The sequence below is a fragment of the Chenopodium quinoa genome, unplaced genomic scaffold (assembly GCF_001683475.1).
Source record: "Chenopodium quinoa cultivar QQ74 unplaced genomic scaffold, ASM168347v1, whole genome shotgun sequence".
NCBI classification, from domain to species: domain Eukaryota; kingdom Viridiplantae; phylum Streptophyta; class Magnoliopsida; order Caryophyllales; family Amaranthaceae; genus Chenopodium; species Chenopodium quinoa.
In genome coordinates this window covers 6,147,799-6,167,675 of record NW_018745684.1, presented here as the reverse complement: position 1 = coordinate 6,167,675, position 19,877 = coordinate 6,147,799, and the positions used below count along the sequence as shown (strand labels likewise).

Genomic DNA, 19,877 nt, shown 5'->3' with positions numbered 1-19,877 from the left:
AGGACACGAAATGAATGATTTTGGGTTTAAAGGCACGAAATGAGTGATTTAAAACATTTAGAGAAAGGTTAGAAATGGTCAAGGCTAAAGGAAATTCACGAGACTCTTCAACTCTTCACCCTAACTCGATAATCAAAGACGTGAAAGGTACTCATCACTGGGTTTGGTTTTTGGGGAGACACACTCAGGTGTCTACACTAAACATGATACTAGAAATCAAAATCAACATCCTAACATGATACTAGAAATCACAAAAGCATCCTTAGAAATCACAAAAGCATCCTAACATGATACTAGAAAATTAAAATAATATTCTAAGCATGATTTCTATATCAAAGGAATAAATAAGTAATCGAATTACTTAATTTGATGCCTCGTATATCTTTGTATCAAAACAATACACACGTTAGTAACTTCAAGAAAGATTAAATAAAACAAAATAAATAAATCAAATAAGAATTGAATTATGGATTTGGGACCAAACCCTCAGAACTATCAACCTTTCACGTCGAGGTCGAAGGCAACTTCGAGCTTGGCTTAGAGTATACAAGGCTCGTGAAGGAGGTATGGTGTGATCAGGGAAAAGTATCAAGGATGTGTTTAGGCTAGGCTAAGAAAGAAAGAGAAAAGCTTTTAGCTTAGAGAGGAGATTAGATAACGATTGTTGGTGATCAAGCTTGTTGATGATTGAAAATAGGGTGAAACGACCTCTATTTATAGGGAAAAAAGAGGGTTGAAGGTCAGAAAAGAGTCAAAATTTGACTCGGAGTAAAACAGGCGCTATCGCAACGCGATATTTCTATCGCAACGCGATAGGCTTATCGCGACTCGATATTGCTATCGCTCAGCGATATTTCTAGAAGATAGAATCCGTACAGAATCTGACTTCCAATAAAATTGGGTTAATCGAATATCCGTACGTATTCTAATTTTATTAGAATTAAAATCATTGTAAAACAAGTGTTTTATTCGAAGTAAAAATTCTTAAATCTCTATCTTTTCAAAAATAGGATAAATTAGAACCTTCTAGAAAATTCTAGAAGCTAATAACAAATCCTAAGGGATTTAGGAATGATGTTTAAGGTTAATGCACCCTCCACATTGTCATTGGGTCGTAGGTAAGGCTCGGTTTGGGCTCGATTTAGTATTTTTGCCATAACTTCTTCGTTATAAGTCGGATTTGGGCTTATAATATATCGTTGGAAAGATCTTTTCAAGCCCCATCCAACTACACAATAATTGGACCAGAATTATGGACCAAAATAAACTGGTTTGGACGTTTTATAAAGAGGACACGAAATGAATGATTTTAAAGACACGATGAATGATTTTGGCTTTAAAGACACAAAATACATGATTTTAGATTAAAACATTAAAGGAAATATTAGAAATGGTCAAGGCTAAAGGAAATTCATGAGACTCTTCAACTCTTCACCTAACTCAATAATCAAAGACGTGAAAGGTACTTATCACTGGGTTTGGTTTTTGGGGAGACAATATCAAGTGTCTACAGAAGCCCCCACTTTGACCGAGTTTGGAGAAACGTAAGTTTTTAAAACAAAATTTAAAGTAGATCGATAAGGACGGAGAATGATTCAGAACGTTCTGCGATCCTAAATTATTCTTTTTAGCGCCGATACTTGCAGAAAAGCGTTAGTTCTACAAATAAGGGAGTTAAGAAACGCGTATCTTGCACCGTTGGGTACACGCCTTTGGGTGAAATCATGTCAGATCAAATCCATCTTGTTTGACCACCTCCAGAATCTTAGCAAAAGCCGTCGAAGATTGCTGCATCACGTGACAAACTTCTCAAATCAAGGTGACAACCTCCACATCTTAGCGAAAGCCGTCGAAGATTGCCCATCTTGTGCCATCTTCTCAAATTAGGTGACAACCTCCACAATCTTAGAGAAATCTGTCGAAGATCGCCCATCTCGTGCCATCTTCTCAAATCAGGTGACAACCTCCACAATCTTAGCGAAAGCCGTCGAAGATCGCCCATCTCGTGCCATCTTCAAATCATTTCGTCTTCACTCCTAGAATTGGTACCCTCTTCAGCTTTGGAAAATTTATTGAAAAACCCCTATCTCAAAGTTTTACCAAGTTTCAAATTGACTTCTGTATCTTCCAATCTTAGGAATTCCTTGTAACTATGCTTAATTACTATTAATGTACTCCACCAATGCTTAGGCGTATTCAACCAATGCTTAGGTGTACGTGCTTTTCCTATCTTAGGTGCTTTATCAAATATGCTTGGCCAATGCTTATGCTTAGGCGTATTTAATCAATGAGGTGATAATCATCAGGCCGATCATCATTCAAAATCATAATCGGGCCGATTACTAATCAAAGGAGTTCACTCAATGTGTAAACAAAACATGATCATCATCAGGCCAATCATCAATCAAATATGATCGTCATCGAGCCGATCAAATCAATCAAATCAAGATCTTTGGTAAAATGCTCACCACGAGGCCTAATCATTTGTTTATCACAAGGCTTCAGGAAAAATCAATTGTTCATTATGAGTCCCTACGTGGATAATTATCGTCCAGCAAATCAATATGTAGAAACTCAAGTCCGACGTGTCACGCTAGGTTTCATCGAGCAGCAACAGTGCTGTCATGCCACATCAGTGTGTATCGTGTTGCGCTAAACTTATTCTGCACGTTCGGCTTTGCTACCGTTGCTCGTCTGCTCGGGACTTAGTGTACTTGCATTTATTTTTTGGACTATAGGACTTTGCTCATGTTTATAGTTTTCTCGAGGTTGACCCAAGGCTTGGTGTTACTTGAACTCAATGTGCTCAACTCGACTTGATGTGATGATGTGGTGAAATAACATGACTCAATGTGCGTGACTCGTGTGTGTAAACTCAACTCAATGTGGTGACACGACATGACTCAATGTGCATGACTCGAAAAAGCGAAAAATTTCCGTCATTTTTGTGGAGGGTACCGACTTTCTCCCGAAAAAGAAAGACATTTAAATGAATCAAGGTTGAGTGTTGGTGAAAGACGAAGTTTTTGAACTTCCCCAAAAGGGAAAAAAAATTGAAAAGAATGAATCAAGTAATGATGCATGTTGAATGAGCGTAATCAAGTGTATGCATTAATCGTTATATCTCATGGTGCAAAGTTTGATGATTCGATAATGAAAGTATTTGGGTAACTTAGGCGCGGAGGCTAAATACTTCATACTTTGTAATGCAATGATGATTATGATAATGAGTGATTTTAAGATGACAAGACATGCTTCAAAGTTGTGTCAAGATTTCATGACAAAGGGTTCCTAAGGGAAGGATTATTTGGCTATGTATTTGTGTGAAAGTGACACTAAGGTTAAGCTGCAAAGGCTAAGGTGTGAAAAAATATTTTGAGAAGAGTCAAATAATGGTGACTCTTAGGCTAGGTAGGCTAATGAAGTAAGGATCAAGCCCCCAAGTCTAGCTTTAAATGGATAGGGATGAGCATCGGAGATCCCTTGATATGATCATGCATGAATGTGTACATGAATAAATTTTTATTACGGCCGCACCCCAGTGCATGTGAGGTTGCCTACGTATCCGTTAGGAATAAGGCCAAACGTAGCTCTAGCCGAACCTCGCACAAGTGTGTGTATACCTCAAAGAGGTTTTTCAAGGGTTGTAATGGGGTTAGGCTAAAGGTTGAAGAAGAAAGAGATAATGGCTCAAGACCCAAAATAAGCCCCCAAGGTGTGCAACCTTACATTTGAATCTTGGTATTTGTATGCTTGAGGTTTCTCACTTGCTTTTGAACTCATTTATCTGTTTTTGCATTTGAAATTTGTTTTTGAATTTTCTTTTGTATAAGTGTGTAACACCCTAGAAATTCCTTTCCTTTAAAATACTGTTTTGCCCTTTTAAAATACGAAATAGGAAAATCTAAGACATTACCGCCACCGTAAAAACAACTAAGGCAAATATTTAAGACACACAGCGGAAGATTAATTTTAAAACCATTCAAAACAAGTCAACTCAAAAGCCAAACCAAACGAAAGTAAAGTCAAACGATGTCAAATAAAGTCAAACAAAGTCAACCTACAACTTGGAACCATTGTAGGCCCTTAAAACCAAACAATACTGAAAACCTTTACGTTAGTCTCATGAGCATAATAAAATAAATAATATTCAAAGCAAATAAAACACATCATATTCCTATAGAAACTAAGCATGATTCGCTCTTTACTCATGCCCATCATGAAAATGCTTCATCACCTGAAAAGATTCTCTCTACTTATCCCCACTACTCGCCATTAGAAGTGGGTCGTCGTAGGGCTAAGGTAAAGACAAGGCCAAACAAACATACAACACACAATCAGCAATGCTGAGTACATAAGCGTAATAAAAACACACTAACATGCTTTCATCCTATCATCACACAACTTACCTTGTTGCACCTGTTTACAAGCATACAACATACCAAACGACCAACAAATAAATAAATAAATAAATAAATAAATAAATAAATTGCTTATTTAATATGATTACGCATCGAATGGGTTTCCCACGAAAAATCCCCGCCCCAAATAAATTGAGGTAAACTACACCGGGAGCTAACCGGGTAGGCAAATGTCACATGAAGTGACTGGACGTCCTGCGCATAAAATAAAAAGGAAAATACAGCGTCCTGTACTCCCAGTAGAAGTCATGGTTAAATAAAAAACCCTATAACTCCCCCCCATATGTTCATACTCAAGGTATATACCTTCCAAGAGTTTTGGTGCGCAATCTCTTTCACTTTACGTTGTTTACATATTTTTAGACTTGGTGATGACTCTCAAACCACAACACAATCAAACTTAATAAATCATTCAAGCAATCAAACATACCAATTTAATTCTTGAATAATTAGTAACCACATAAATTTAATTGTTGAATCCTTTTTAATCTACCTCGGTGTCAAAGACACTTTAAACGCATAATGCGTCGCAAATCCTATCACTCGGTGTTAAAAACACCTTAAGTGCACATAGGCACCGCAATATAATTTATTCCTGTGTACTAAGACAACTTAATAACTCCTTACTCATTCTTATAGCATCAATAAAAATTATATGAACCATAATAAAATTCCTTTTTCATATTCCAAACCAAATTAAACATTTAGTTTAATTAAACATGCTCTCTATCATTCCAATAATAAAAGTGTGGTTCATAATCAACATGCCAACATAATTAATTCCAATCACCAATTAATCACAAATAATTCATACATCACAAATCATTTACCAACATCAATACAATTAACAAATTCCAACCAACACCTATCATGATACTACTTGAAATTAATTAAACAAAGCCTAGCATGCTTCTACATATTCAAATAATTACCAAGTACGCGAACGTACCTTGAATACGATCTCTAAATCGTCACGACTAAATAAAATCACTCACTTGGAAGTCTCCTACAAACCAAAATTACAAAGAGGCATTAATACCTATTCTACACAAATTTCTAGCAATATATACCCTCTTTAAATCACTCATAGACCCTCTAAAACAAGCTGAATTTTAATTTAAAACCCTTACTTTTATTCCCAATCAATGGGTAATTAAAAATCCTTTTAAGAAACATAATTATAGCTTATATATAAAAATTCCAGCTTTATTAAATCATCTATAATTGCTGTAATCGTGTTTTAAAACACTGATTTCAATAATTTAAATCACCCATAAACAATTTCCATCAATATACATAAACTTAGAAACCTAGGGTTTATAATTTGGGGCTTTTTAATTCAAAACCAAATCTGAAATTTTATATACAAAATACTTTTCATCAAACATCATAAAATCATCACAAGATCCAAAAACAATAATTAGATTAAGGGTAGATTTAATTAAAAATCAAAAAGAATATTTTTTTTTTCGAACACCGCAGCACCGACACCACAGTAGGGCTGCTGCCGCGTGCTTGCTGGTGGTGCCACTGCTGTCGTCGGCGTCTGTTGGTGGCTACGGCGGTGGTTCGGTGGCGTGTGGTGGTGGCCGGTGTGTGTGTGGTGGTGTGGGTGGTGATTGAAATAAAAAATAAAATAAAGGGGAAGGGGAAAAATTAAGGGGAAAAGAAAATAAGAGGAGAGAGAGAGTTTACCTTTGGGTGCACTCCACCTTAGGAATATGATGGGTATTTATACCCTCTCTCAATAACCCTCCTACTTGAAATTCCTTTACTACCCTTAATGATCTATTTCCTAGTCAGACTAGTATTTTGACTTTCTTTAAAAACTCACCGACTTTAAAATTTTCTTTTATAAACTAATATGCCCCAATATTTCCAAATCATGAAAAATAAAATATTTTCAAGATTATTAAAAATAAACTTTTAATTAAAATAATTCTTTTTAAATTAATGAAAAACCATAAATAATTCATTTCGAATTAGTTAAATGCTTTAAGAAATACTTATTTAAATTAAAATATGTATAAAAATACGGGGTATTACAAAGTGTGGGCAATCCCGATCATGCGGTCTATTACTCACTTGGCATTCATGTTTCCCAGGCACGGTGCCGAGCACTTGATAAGAGACGCAAACCGAGATGTGTTCATATCAAAGACATGTTCATATCAAAAACATTGGAACACTTGCCCTTTTGCACACTTATTTTTGCTTTTTAAACTTTTTGAATTTTTGGTAAAAATCACTCAAGCTTTTGCATTTTGCTTTGAAAATTTCATAAGTTTCACACCATCCCATCCCAAGGTTAGGTAGACGTGGGTTGAAAAAATGAAAGGTCAATCGTTAGGCGAGGCTCAAAGTGGTTTATCAAGAAAGGAATTGTAATTTAAAGGGTGAAGGTGATATGATGTGGCTACAAGGGGTGCCTCAAATAATTGGTATACCTTATGCTTAGCTCGACGTGGATTTTTTTTCTTTTTTTTTATTAGTAAAATGCAATGCAATGATCATATGCAAGGAAATAAAATGCTCATTTTATTGAAATGGAAAGGGTAAAAATCAAACTCATGAAAGTAGACCTAAGAAATGATGGAGGGTGCCTATGCTGGACTTATTGGGAAAGGGAAATAAAAAAATAAGAAATCATGAAATCTTTTCATTGAAGAGCGCCTCATGCTTTGTGCTTATCATCACTCGATCTTCTTGCCAGATGGAGGGTCGGGAAGCTTGTTATTATCGATCAAATATTGGATGGACTCTTTTAGGTTCCAACAACTCTCGATAGTATGACCCCTACATTGATGGTATTTGCAGTATGCATTTGGGTTCCAACTAGGCAACCTCTTTTCAGGTGCGGGATCTTGAATGGGTCCAATAGGAGTGATGAGTCCTTTAGCATGAAGACGATCAAAGGCAGTATCATAGCTCATCCCAATAGGGGTGAACTCTTTCCTTAGTTGTTTTCTTGGCCTTTGATTATCCATGGCTAAGACATCATTGTGGTTAAAGGTACTAACATTGTTACTAGAGCGGGTGTTTTCGGAAGAAGAAGGAGTATCGTTCTTTTTTCCTTTTCAGCCACCGTTGTTACTATTGTTAGCAGCATTTGATTTCATAAGGTCATCCTTAATTTCAATGCCTATGTTATAGACAGCTTTGAAAGTATTCAAATTGCATTGATATTTTAAATGCTTTTGATATTTTTCTTGGAGGTTCTTGATGAACATCTTTACAGATTCTTTCTCACTTGGAACTTCAATCATTCTAGCAGAAGTTTCCTTTCACCTATTGTAGAAGGTAGTGAAACCTTCATTCTCTTTTTGTTTAAGCATTTCAAGTTCCCTATGATCAGTTTCTACTTGAATATTATATTTGTATCTATCAATGAAAGCATGTGTAATAGATTTCCGAGTAGCGATCTTCTTAGTGTTCTTGGAGAAGAACCATTGTTGGCACACTGGTTTAAGGGAAAGTGAGAAGAGTGAAGGAAAGACCTTCTTGTCAATTCCTTTAATCTCTATGATTGTTTCAAAGGCCCTCAAATGGAAGTAAGGATTGTCGATGGCCTTGAATTTAGGGATGTCATTGGCAGAGAACTTCTGCGGAAGAAGGTCCTTGTCCACTGAGACCCCTTTGGAGCTTATTCCAAAGTACTTATAGTCATTGGATATTTGACTCAAGTTATCCTCCATGCGCTTGATGGTTTCAATGGGTACTTGCTTGTTAGGGTCTTCGACTCGAGTGGTGAGTCCTTTGAGTATTTCAGCAAGTCCATTCACATTTTCTTGAAGTTTCTCGAATCCTCTTGACCGACTGCCATTCTTATCTTTCTTTTCTTTCTAACCGGTTTATCGAAGAGGAGTACTTGTATAAAGGTATTGTCCTTGATTAAACGCCCTTCTCTCCTTGACCAAGCCCTATGGAAAGAGGAACCATGGACACTCATTGTCAATTACTTGACTCAAACTTGATTCAACATGCATAGATGGAAAAATATCATAGTGTATTAAGGGAATGATATGTATGAGGAAAGTATGAAAAGGAAAGTATGTGAATGTGAAAGAGTGAAAGAAGGAAAGATGTAATGTATGAAAGTATATGGGAAGGTATATGTATATATGGAAAGTGTGAAAGAAAAAAAAAAACAAAGTGTAAGGTATGTAATGATGTAAAGGGAAAGAGTGTATTTGTGAAAAGATATGAAAGAATCCGGGTTTAGGATAGACCCTCAACTCAAATGACGGAAAGGACGACTCATGCATGGACCTAAGACATGGTCATAGTGAAATACATATACAAAGTGTGTGCATTGACTCGTGAGTGAAAGTGACATGCTCAAGACTCGTGCAATGACCATGGGACTATGTGATTAGACTCAAATAAAGACTAAGTTAAGACCTCGGTTATTTAGTTAATCAATTAATCAAAAAATTTTAGACTCAACGCGAGGACTCAGAAAGAAAAACCGAACCATCGCGAAGCGATGGAACTATTGCTTTGCGTTGGCTCTATCGCGGCGCGATATGAATATCGCTTCGTGATAAAGCTAGTGTTTTGCGGCACAAACCAAACTTTCACGCCAGAACTAGGACGTTGGTTTAATTTGTTTCCGGTAATTCTTTCGAAAGGGTAAGCCTATGGTTTTACTAAGTCAAGTATATTTAGACTTTATTAATTCAAATAAAAATTAACCAATTAATTAAGCAAAGTCCTTTTTAGTCATTGATTAGTTTAATAAGACTTTATTTACAAACACAAGTCAGCACAAAAGGTTAGCTTAATCACAAGTAAGATATGCACAAGTAAGGAATGCACAAGTAGTGAAATAGTCACAACATGATGCAATGAGTTTGCAACCTAACCATGGATCTAGTTCTTTAAAGTTCAAGGATTATCGTAGTCGGTGCACGGAGCGTTCGATTAGGTAGATGGAGCGTAAATTCCCAAGGGCTAAGACCATATGTAGAACACATATGGGTTCAGAAAAGAAGGAAAAAATCAATCAGTAAGTAGAATCGGCGAGACAGTACTAGATACGGTCAAAACAAGAAGGCGGATTCCTGGATCGATGTCGAAAGAACTCGGCGCGAGAAAACAGGGTCTATCGCGCAGCGATAACAATATCGCATCGCGATATAGCTATCGCATGGCGATAAACACTGTCATCTCGCGACAGTTCCTGCGCTTTGCGGCAGTTTTCTGTGTTCTTCAGATTTTCAGATTTTCTTAGTATCTTTTCGAATTCAGTTGTGAAAGATATTTCCGACTTTTCCTACGTGAAAAGTCCTATGTTTTTTATGCATTTCGGATGGTCTTTCCAATGCGGACCTTTTTATGCATATGCCTTAATGTTAATCAAAATTACGCACATGAATATTTAGAATCTTTCAAGTCTCATCCACTCATTCTAAAGCTAATTGCCAAAATAAATTTTAGGAATCAAAATTAGAAATCCTCCCCAGTGGAGTCGCCAAAAAACTGTAGGGAATATTTCAAACATCAACTCTCAGCCCACTGTGATCATGCTTTTAGGCATGGTGGCGTCCAAAGGGAAAGAAGCTAGAGATAAAAGAGTCGCCAACAAGTGTTAGGAACTTGTAAACCGTTCACGGGTGTGAAGGTTACACCCCATTCACGATCACAGAGGTCGCTAACTTTATAGTGGTCCAAAACCATGACTGGAAATTCGGGGATGATGGTACAAATCCAACCTAAAAGAGATTGAACCCGCCCTAAATTGGCCTCTACTTAATTCTTATGATATTCATGTGTGCTTTCCAATCAACATACAACTAACAAGTTAACCCTAAACTTGTTTAATCTACGTTGGTTGATTATTAATGCACAAATAAATCTATTATTGGCGATCACTTGAATTAAAATCAAATTATTAATTATCTTATTAGGCGTGATTTCAAGTAAAAATTCCCTTTAAAACCTGCAGAAAGGGCGTGATCAAGAAATAACAATAAATATGAATAATCAAGCAACATATAATTAACGCAACAATCATCATCATAATAATAAATAGCAAGATCCTAGGCATGATACTAAACGGATTTATAACAAATCCTAACATGTCACTAACAATAAAGATCAAAGCTTTAGCCTAAAAATGATACTAGGAATATGATATTAGAAATATTAATTAACACCCTAAACATGATACTAGGAATCAAGATCAACATCCTAACATGAAACTAGGAATCACAAAAGCATCAGAGGTAATCACAAAAGCATCCTAACATGATACTAGGAAATTAAAATAATATTCTAAGCATAATTTCTATATCAAAGGAATAAATAAGTAATTGAATTACCTACTTTGATGCCTTGTATCTCTTTCTATCAAAACAATACACACGTTAGTAACTTCAAGAAAGATTAAATAAAACAAACCAAATAAATCAAATAAGAATTGAAATATAGATTTAGGACCAAACCCTCAGAACTATCAACCTTTCACGTCGAGGTCGAAGGCAACTTCGAGCTTGGCTTGCAATATACAAGGCTCGTGAAGGAGGTATGGTGTGATTAGGGAAAAGTATCAAGGATGTGTTTAGGCTAGGCTAAGAAAGAAAGAGAGAGAAAAGCTTTTAGCTTAGAAAGGGTATTAGATAATGATTGTTGGTGATCAAGCTTGTTGATGATTGAAAATAGGGTGAAACGACCTCTATTTATAGGGAAAAAAGAGGGTCGAAGGTCAGAAAAGAGTCAGAATTTGACTCGTAGTAAAACAGGCGCAATCGCGACGCGGTACTTAATTTCTATCGCAACGCGATAGGCTTATCACGACGTGATATTTCTTTCGCTCAACGATATTTCTAGAAGATAGAATCTGTACATAATCCGACTTCCAATAAAATTGGATTAATCGAATATCTGCACGTAGTCTAATTTATCAGAATTAAAATCATTGAAAAACAAGTGTTTTAACTGAAGTAAAAATTCTTAAATCTTTATCTTTTCAAAAATAGGATAAATTAGAACCTTCTAGAAAATTCTAGAAGTTAATAACAAATCCTAAGGGATTTAGGAATGATGTTTAAGGTTAATGGACCCTCCACATGGTCATTGGGTTGTAGGTAAAGCTCGATTTAGTATTTTGGTCATAACTTCTTCATTATAAGTCGGATTTGGGCTTATAATATATCGTTGGAAAGCTCTTTTCAAGACCCATCTAAATACACAATAATTGGACCAGAATTATGGACCAAAATAAACTGTTTTGGACGTTTTATAAAAGAGGACACGAAATGAATGATTTTTAAAGACACGAAATCAATGATTTTGGCTTTTAAGGCACGAAATAAATGATTTTAGATTAAAATATTAAAGGAAAGATTAAAAATGGTCGAGGCTAAAGTAAATTCATGAGACTCTTCACTTTTTCACCTGACTCGATAATCAAAGACGTGAAAGGTACACATCACTGGGTTTGGTTTTTGGGGAGACACAATCAGATGTCTACAATGGGCCAAGAGTGAGATAAAGAAATTCTAAGAATAGTACGAATAGTAGCCGGTTTGACAACCGGACTAAAAGTCTCATCAAAATCATTGCCCTGCTGCTAAGTCTTGCCGTTACCTACAAGATGGGCCTTATGCCTCTCAAAAGAACCATCAGAGTTTCGTTTATGTCGAAATATCCACATAGAACGAATAACATTCACATTAGGAGGCCGAGGTACCAAATCCTATGTATGTTTATCAATAAGAGCATTATATTCAACTAACATTTCACTTTTCCAATTAGGGTCACGAATAACACTAACCGGGTCCTTTGGAATAGGAGAAATGGTGGTAGTGGTCATCGTGTTTAGATTGTGAAAGTACTTGGTGTTAGGTTTATTTATGCCATTTTTGGCTCGGGTAGTCATATGGTGGGTAGAGTAGCTGGCTGTATGATGTGACTGGTGGGATGGTGAGTGGGGGCGTGGCCGGATTCATGTGTGGAAGATGGCAGAGGTGCGGTAGAGGTAGCTAAGTTGCGGTCTGCTTGAGGTGAGGATTGATCATCACTTCGTGAGGAAGTGATGAGTGGGTTTTCAAAGAGAGGAAGCCCAAGTTGAGGTGTGTGTTGAGGAGCGGGCTGCTGAGAACACACGGGTGGGGCTGTGACAGTACCAGGAAAGTCTGGGCTAAAAGGAGTGATGCGGAAGAAGGGCCGGAGCTCACTAGAGAATTAGTGGGTTGGGCAGGTGTAGGTTGAGTGCTATGCAAATGGGGAATATGATTTAATGGACTAACATCCCAAAATCATAATCATTAATTTTCGGCTTGTGAACTTTAATAAACGGGAATTCGTTTTCGATAAATTTCACGTGTCTATAAACAATGATTTTTCCATTTGATAAATCATAACACTTCAAACCTCGATGATTTGGCGCGGGACCAAGGTAGACACAAGGTGTGGACCGTTCTTACAATTTATTAATAGAAGTGGAGGGGAAAAGGGGGAATCATAGGCAACCAAAGACGCACAATTCCAAGTAAATCGAATCACGTTGGTACAAAACTTGAGTTGGAGATTTAAAACCTAAGACTTTGGTTGGTAGAATGTTAAGAAGGTAAGTGCCCATTTCTAGAGCATGATGCCAAAAAGAGTGTGGCAAAGATGCATGAGCAAGAAGGGTCCGAATGATGTTATTAATTGATTTTATGTGGCATTCAGCTTTTCCATTTTGAGGTGAGGTGTGAGGATAAGAAAGATGAAAGAGCATGCCATGGTTAATAAAGAATTCTTTAAGTGTACCATTAACATATTCGGTTCCATTATCACATTAAAAAGTCTTAATGTTACGTTCAAATTGAGTTTGGACTATCTTATGAAAAGATTGAAATAAGTGTTTGACCCGAGATTTCCTTGCAATTGGATAAGTCCAAAAAAGTTTGTTGTAGTCATCAAGAAACAAGAAATAATAACAATGACCAGAAGAACTAGTAATAGGAGAAGTCCAAAGATCACTTTGGATAATATCTAAAGGAAAAGCAGTGTACGACATAGAATCATTAAAAGGTAATTTAGAGTGTTTCCCGAGAGGACACGAGGAACAAAAGGAGTTACTAGCCTTATTCCAATCAATAAACTTTTGACTACTTAAAGATCTAAGAACGACATCTCCAGGATGTCCTAAGCGCCTATGCCAAAGATTGGATGAAAGAGCAGTAAAATTTGAATAATTGACTGAAAAATTGGCTTGAGTGATTGAAAAGATTAGATAGAGGTCACCGGTACTGTCACATCTCATTAGTTTGGCTCCTGTATGTAAATCATTCACAGAAAACCCATAAGGATCAAATTCAATTAAAACCTTATATATTGTTAGTGGTGAATTTACGGATTGAGATCAAGTTCTTTATTAATTTGGGAGCATATGCAAAACACTGTTTAAGGTAAAGGGAGGGTATGGGGAGGGCAAATAAACATTACCATGACCAATAATTGGAATTAAATCACCACTACCAACAACATTGTTATTATTTTTAATGCTCAAATTGACATAGGGAGAAAGAATACCTTGATCCGCTGTCACATAAGCCGTTACACCAGTGTCCATATAGTAATCGCCATCCAGTTTAGCCAAATTAGCAAGAGTATGCATGGCCGCTTCAATATTAGTTGGGAACAGATTCATAGCACTGTACGCCTGTGGATGCTTGCCCAAAATCCCCGGCCTAATTGGCCGTGAACATGCTGATGGATCAACAGGTCTTGAAGCCCACGAAGCAGCTGGGTAAGGACATAGTGGATTGGGCCACTGTGCCAGTCGTGGTGTCCATGAAGCAACCAAGAATATGGCCCTTGCTGAAATTGCCAGTGTCGCCCATTTGACGAACCAGATTGCTATTGGGTTGGGTTGCCAGAATTGCGAGCTATTCCAGAATTCTTAGAATTTGGCTTTTTTTGCTTGATGTTCTTGGAGTTAGACCGTGAGGTAAGAGTTCACTAAAGAGTCCGAGTGTTGCTGGCCTTGTTGCCGGAGGTTGAGACGAGGGCCGTTGGTGGGCGGCTGGTGGATCCACCCTCCTTAGCCAGGCGGTTTTTGATGGTCCGCTCGGCTAATTTCAGGCGAGAACGACAGCATTCAAAGGAAGGCAAAGGTTCCTGATTTTGAATAAAGTCCACCGTACCGGCATACGCTTTGGGAAGCATGGCTGTCATTTTAAGGATAAGACGACTATTAGTAATCGGGGCATCAACATCAACAAGACGATCGGCAAGGGATTTGATGTGATTACAATAGCCACCAATGGACGAGAAGTTCTCGAAGTCTAGGTCAGCAAATTCTTGTTCAAGATGAGAGGCTCGAGAGGCTTTGTTATCTTGAAACATGGACTCGAGACGAGCCCAAGCACCTTGAGCAGTGTCGTCCTTGAGAAGAATAGCATGGAGATGATCCGTGGAAATGGTATCATAGATCTGTTGAAGGACTACAGCATCTAAATGCTTCCAAAGAACAAGATCAGTGGCTTTGGAGGCTTCATATGCTGCCCTTTCTTTCTCCTCTGTAGGAGGAATAATATGATTGTGAAGATCATGAACCCTAACAAGCACTTTAAAAAGTGTAGCCCAAGAGTGATACATCCCATGGTCGACATCCAACGTGATTGGTACAAGAGACTTCACGTTGGTGATAGTCAAGGCTGGATGAAATTTTATTGATTCGTCCATGGAGATTGTGCAGCGGAAGAAGAAAATAATAAGGGTAGGAAGAGGCAAGAGGGGGGCCGATTGTTAGGGAGAGGAAAGCCAACACTAGTAGAAAAACATAAATCCGCACCGGTTCAAAACCCCCCTATTGCACCGGTTTTGAACCGATCTAGATTTGAGGAATGCGAAAAAAGCAAAACAGTCGCACCGGTACAAAACCGGTGGCATTTCTTACTTTTCGCACTGGTTAACCGGTGCGAATTATTATTTTCGGTGCGAAAACTCTTTGCCGCGTTTGTTTTTTTTTTTGTTATTAATAAGATTAGGCACCGGTTAACAAAAAAACTTGTACATCCTGCATTAATTCTACCATTATTATTATAATATAATTACAATAACAATAATAAATATAATTATTATAATTATAATAATAATAATAATGATAATAATAATAATAATAATAATTATTATTATAATAATAATAGTAATAATAATAATAATAATTTCTAAATTGATATAATAACAACAATACATAGATATTAATAATCCCAAATGCAATATAATAATAAAGTGTCACATTTACAAACAATACTAATTAATAATGTAGTTAAAATGTTAACAAAAAATAAATTCGAATAGAAGTGACATTTACAAATTAAAGGTGATGAAAGAAGCCAACATGTCTCGAACTTCATTAAGTTCCTTGCTTGTCAACGGACCTTCCTTTTGTACCTTGCAAAACTTGGAATAAACAAAATTATGTTAGAATTGATTACTTAGGTTATACATGTATAAATACAAGTTTAAAAATTAAATACCAAACTTGATTTATTATACGTGGCTCACATATATAGAATGTTTCTATTATTTGTAAGTATAAACAAGCAAGTAAGAGTCAATTCATGCATTTACAAGTTCACTTAGGCAAAAATGGCCTAAAATGGCATGTAATAGCTACTAGGATTAATACTGTTTTTAATCCCAACTTTCACCAATTTATTTTCATTAATCCCAACTTTGGATTATTCCTCAATAATCCCAACTTTAAGGTGGCCTATCATTCTTCATACCCAACCGGTAACTAAACCTGTTATATCAGGTCACTTGACACGTGTCAAGTCCTGATTGGTCTAAAAATTAAAAAAAAAAACAAAAAAAAAAAAAAAAAAAAAACCACAAAATCAGAAAAACCCAGCTAACCTCCCCTCCCCCACCGTCCCACCCTAACCTCCACTACCATTGCCCAGTCCCCCACCCCTTGCGTCGCTGTTTTCCCTCTTCCCTGAAACCCCCTCCCATTCCCCCATGTAGCCATCAAAACCCCAAAATCGCAGCCATGAAACCCACAATCACAACCACGAAACTCCAAAATTGCAGCCACCAGTCACAAAAACGGAGGTTTCAGCCAAAAATCCCAAATTGCTCCTCCCACCACCACGAAACATTAGCGGCTAGGGTTTTCGATGGGTGGGGGAGGGATTTTTGGTGGTTTTCGAGAGTGGGGAGGTGGTCTTAAGGGGTTTTCGAGTGGAGGAAGAGGTTTCAAGGGAAGGAGTGGTCGCCGAAAAACAGGAAAGGAGATAAAGAGGGAGGTTGGGGAATTGCAGCAGGAAAACGGGAAGGGAGATAAGGAGGGGGGAATTAGCGGCGCAAGGAGAGGGGGAATAGCAGCACCTGGTGGTGTGGTTTTTGGAGTTTGGTTGGTGGCCGGAGTTAGAAAGGGTTTTATTGGTGGTCGGGGTTGGGGTTTCAGGGAGGGGGTTGGGGGTTTAGAGAGTAGTGGCCGGAGCGGCGACTCCAGTGGTGGGGGAGGGCCGGAGTTCCGACGAGGGAGTTGGCTGGCTGGGCAGGTTCCCGGATTGGCTGGGTGGTCGGGGCTTTGGCTGCGTGGGTTTTTTTTTAATTTTTTAGCTAATAAATTTGCGACACATGTCACTTTAACAAAAAAAAAAAAAAACAAAATTAACCCATTCAATCGGTAACCGATTTTTGGGATTGAATAAAGATAGGCCACCTTTAAGTTGGGATTATTGAGGAATAATCCGAAGTTGGAATTAATGAAACTAAATTGGTAAAAGTTGGGATTAAAAACGACATTAATCCTAGCTACTAACATTCCCAAACTTGTTCTCTTAACTCTAAATTTCAATCCAATGACTTATACTAAGCTTATATACCATGTTTTTATTGTTTATAACTATAAACAAGCAACTAGGAGTCAAATTCATGCTTTTACAAGTTCACTTGGGCAAAAATGGCCTAAAATGGAATGTTAACGTTCCCAAAGTTGTTATTTTCTTTCTAAATTTCAATCCAATGAATTATAATAAGATTATATACCATGTTTGTATTGTTGGCAACTTGACATAGTGAGTCGTTGTACGGACACTCTACAACTAGATGAGGTACGCCATTGACTTAGTTAAATGATCATTTCATATGATTTCAAGCCTTAGCCACCTAAAACTATGTAATATTGACATGTTATGAGAAAGAACTAGTTCATTTGATAAGAAATGTAGAAAATGGGCAAAGTAGAAGTCATATAGGCCTTATTTGGGCCATTTTGGATGAAAATGCGTCCTAAAACTTAGTAAAATGCTATTTTCATGTGATTTCAAGCCTCAGCCACCTAAAACTATGTAATATTGATATTTTATGAGAAAGAATGAGTTCATTTGATAAGAAATGTAGAAAATGAGCAAAGTAGAAGTTATATAGGCCTTATTTGGGCCATTTTTTCCCAACTAAACTCGTAAATGCATGAATTTGACTCCTACATGAATTTCATCACGTATAGGCCAAAATCAACTCCGTTATGTTGTAGTGCGCACTAGCATAGAAATAAAGTCAAACGAAGTCAAACAAAGTCAACCTACAACTTGGAACCATTGTAGGCCCTTAAAACCCAAACAATACTGAAAACCTTTACGTTAGTCTCATGAGCATAATAAAATAAATAATATTCAAAGCAAATAAAACACATCATATTCCTATAGAAACTAAGCATGATTCGCTCTTCACTCATGCCCATCATTAAAATGCTTCATCACCTGAAAAGCTTCTCTCTACTTGTCCCCACTACTCGCCATTATAAATGGGTCGTCATAGGGCCAAGGTAAAGACAAGGCCAAACAAATATACAACGCATAATCAACAATGCTGAGTACATAAGCGTAATAAAAACACACTAACATGCTTTCATCCTATCATCACACAACTTACCTTGTTGCACCTGTTTACAAGCATACAACATACCAAATGACTAACCAATAAATAAATAAATAAATTGCTTATTTAATTTGCTTACGCATCGAACGGGTTTCCCACCAAATCCTTGCCCCAAATAAATTAAGGTAAACTGAACCGGGAGCTAACCGGGTAGGCAAATTCCACATGAAGTGACTGGACGTCCTGCGCATAATACAAATAAAAAGGAAAATGCAGCGTCCTGTACTCCCAGTAGAAGTCATGGTTAAATATAAAACCCCATAATTTTCCCCTTATGTTCATACTCAAGGTATATACGTTCCAAGAGTTTCGGTGCGTAATCTCTTTCACTTTACGTTGTTTACATATTTTTAGACTTGGTGATGACTCTCAAACCACAACACAATCAAACTTAATAAATCATTCAAGCAATCAAACAAACCAATTTAATTCTTGAATAATTAGTGACCACATAAATTTAATTGTTGAACCCTTTTTAATCTACCTCGGTGTCAAAGACACCTTAAACGCATAATGCGTCGCAAATCCTATCCCTCGGTGTTAGAAACACCTTAAGTGCACATAGCTAGGCACTGCAATATAATTTATTCTTGTGTACTAAGACACTTAAATAGCTCCTTCCTCATGCTTATAGCATCAATAAAAATTATATAAACCATAATAAAATTTCCTTTTCATATTCCAAACCAAACCAAACATTTAGTTTAATAAAACATGTTCTCTATCATGCCAATAATAAAAGTGTGGTTCATAATCAACATGCCAACATAATTAATTCCAATCACCAATTCATCATAAATAATTTCATACATCACAAATCATTTACCAACATCAATCCAATCAACAAATTCCAACCAACACCTATCATGATACTACTTGGAGTTAATTAAACAAAGCCTAGCATGCTTCTACATATTCAAATAATTACCAAGTACGCGAACGTACCTTGAGTACGATCTCAAAATCGCCACGACTAAATAAAATCACTCACTTGGAAGTCTCCTACAAACCAAAATTACAAAGAGGCATTAATACCTATTCCACACAAATTTCCAGCAATATATACACTCTTTTAAATCACTCATAAACCCTCTAAAACAAGCTTAATTTTAATTTAAAACCCTAACTTTTATTCCCAATTAATGTGTAATTAAAAATCCTTTCAAGAAACATAATCATAGCTTATATATAAAAATTTCAGCTTTACATAATCGAAAATTGTTGTAATTGTGTTTTAAAACACTTATTTCAATAATTTAAATCACCTACAATCAAATTCCATCAATATACATTAATTTAAAAACCTAGGGTTTTCAATTTGGGGCTTTTTAATTCAAAACCAACTGAAAATTTATATACAAAATACTTATCATCAAACATCATAAAATCATCACAAAACCCAAAAAACAATAATTAGATTAAGGCTAGATTTAATTTTTAAAAAAATCAAAAAGAATAATTAATTTTTTTTTTTCCGAACACCGCAGCACCGACACCACAGCAGGGCTGTTGCCGCGCGCCTGCTGGTGGTGCCGCTGCTGTCGCCGGTGCCTGTTGGTGGCTACGACG

At 36.8% G+C, this 19,877-nt stretch overlaps 1 protein-coding gene across 1 annotated transcript; it reads left to right on the top strand.

Moving 5' to 3' along the window:
- The first annotated feature begins 16,540 nt into the window (after positions 1 to 16,540).
- On the top strand, positions 16,541 to 17,447 carry LOC110717999 (keratin, type II cytoskeletal 2 epidermal-like). Its single transcript, XM_021896799.1, has 2 exons — positions 16,541 to 16,927; positions 17,286 to 17,447. Exons 1-2 carry the CDS (start codon positions 16,541 to 16,543, stop codon positions 17,445 to 17,447), a joined length of 549 nt encoding a protein of 182 aa, XP_021752491.1.
- Positions 17,448 to 19,877: the final 2,430 nt, after the last annotated feature.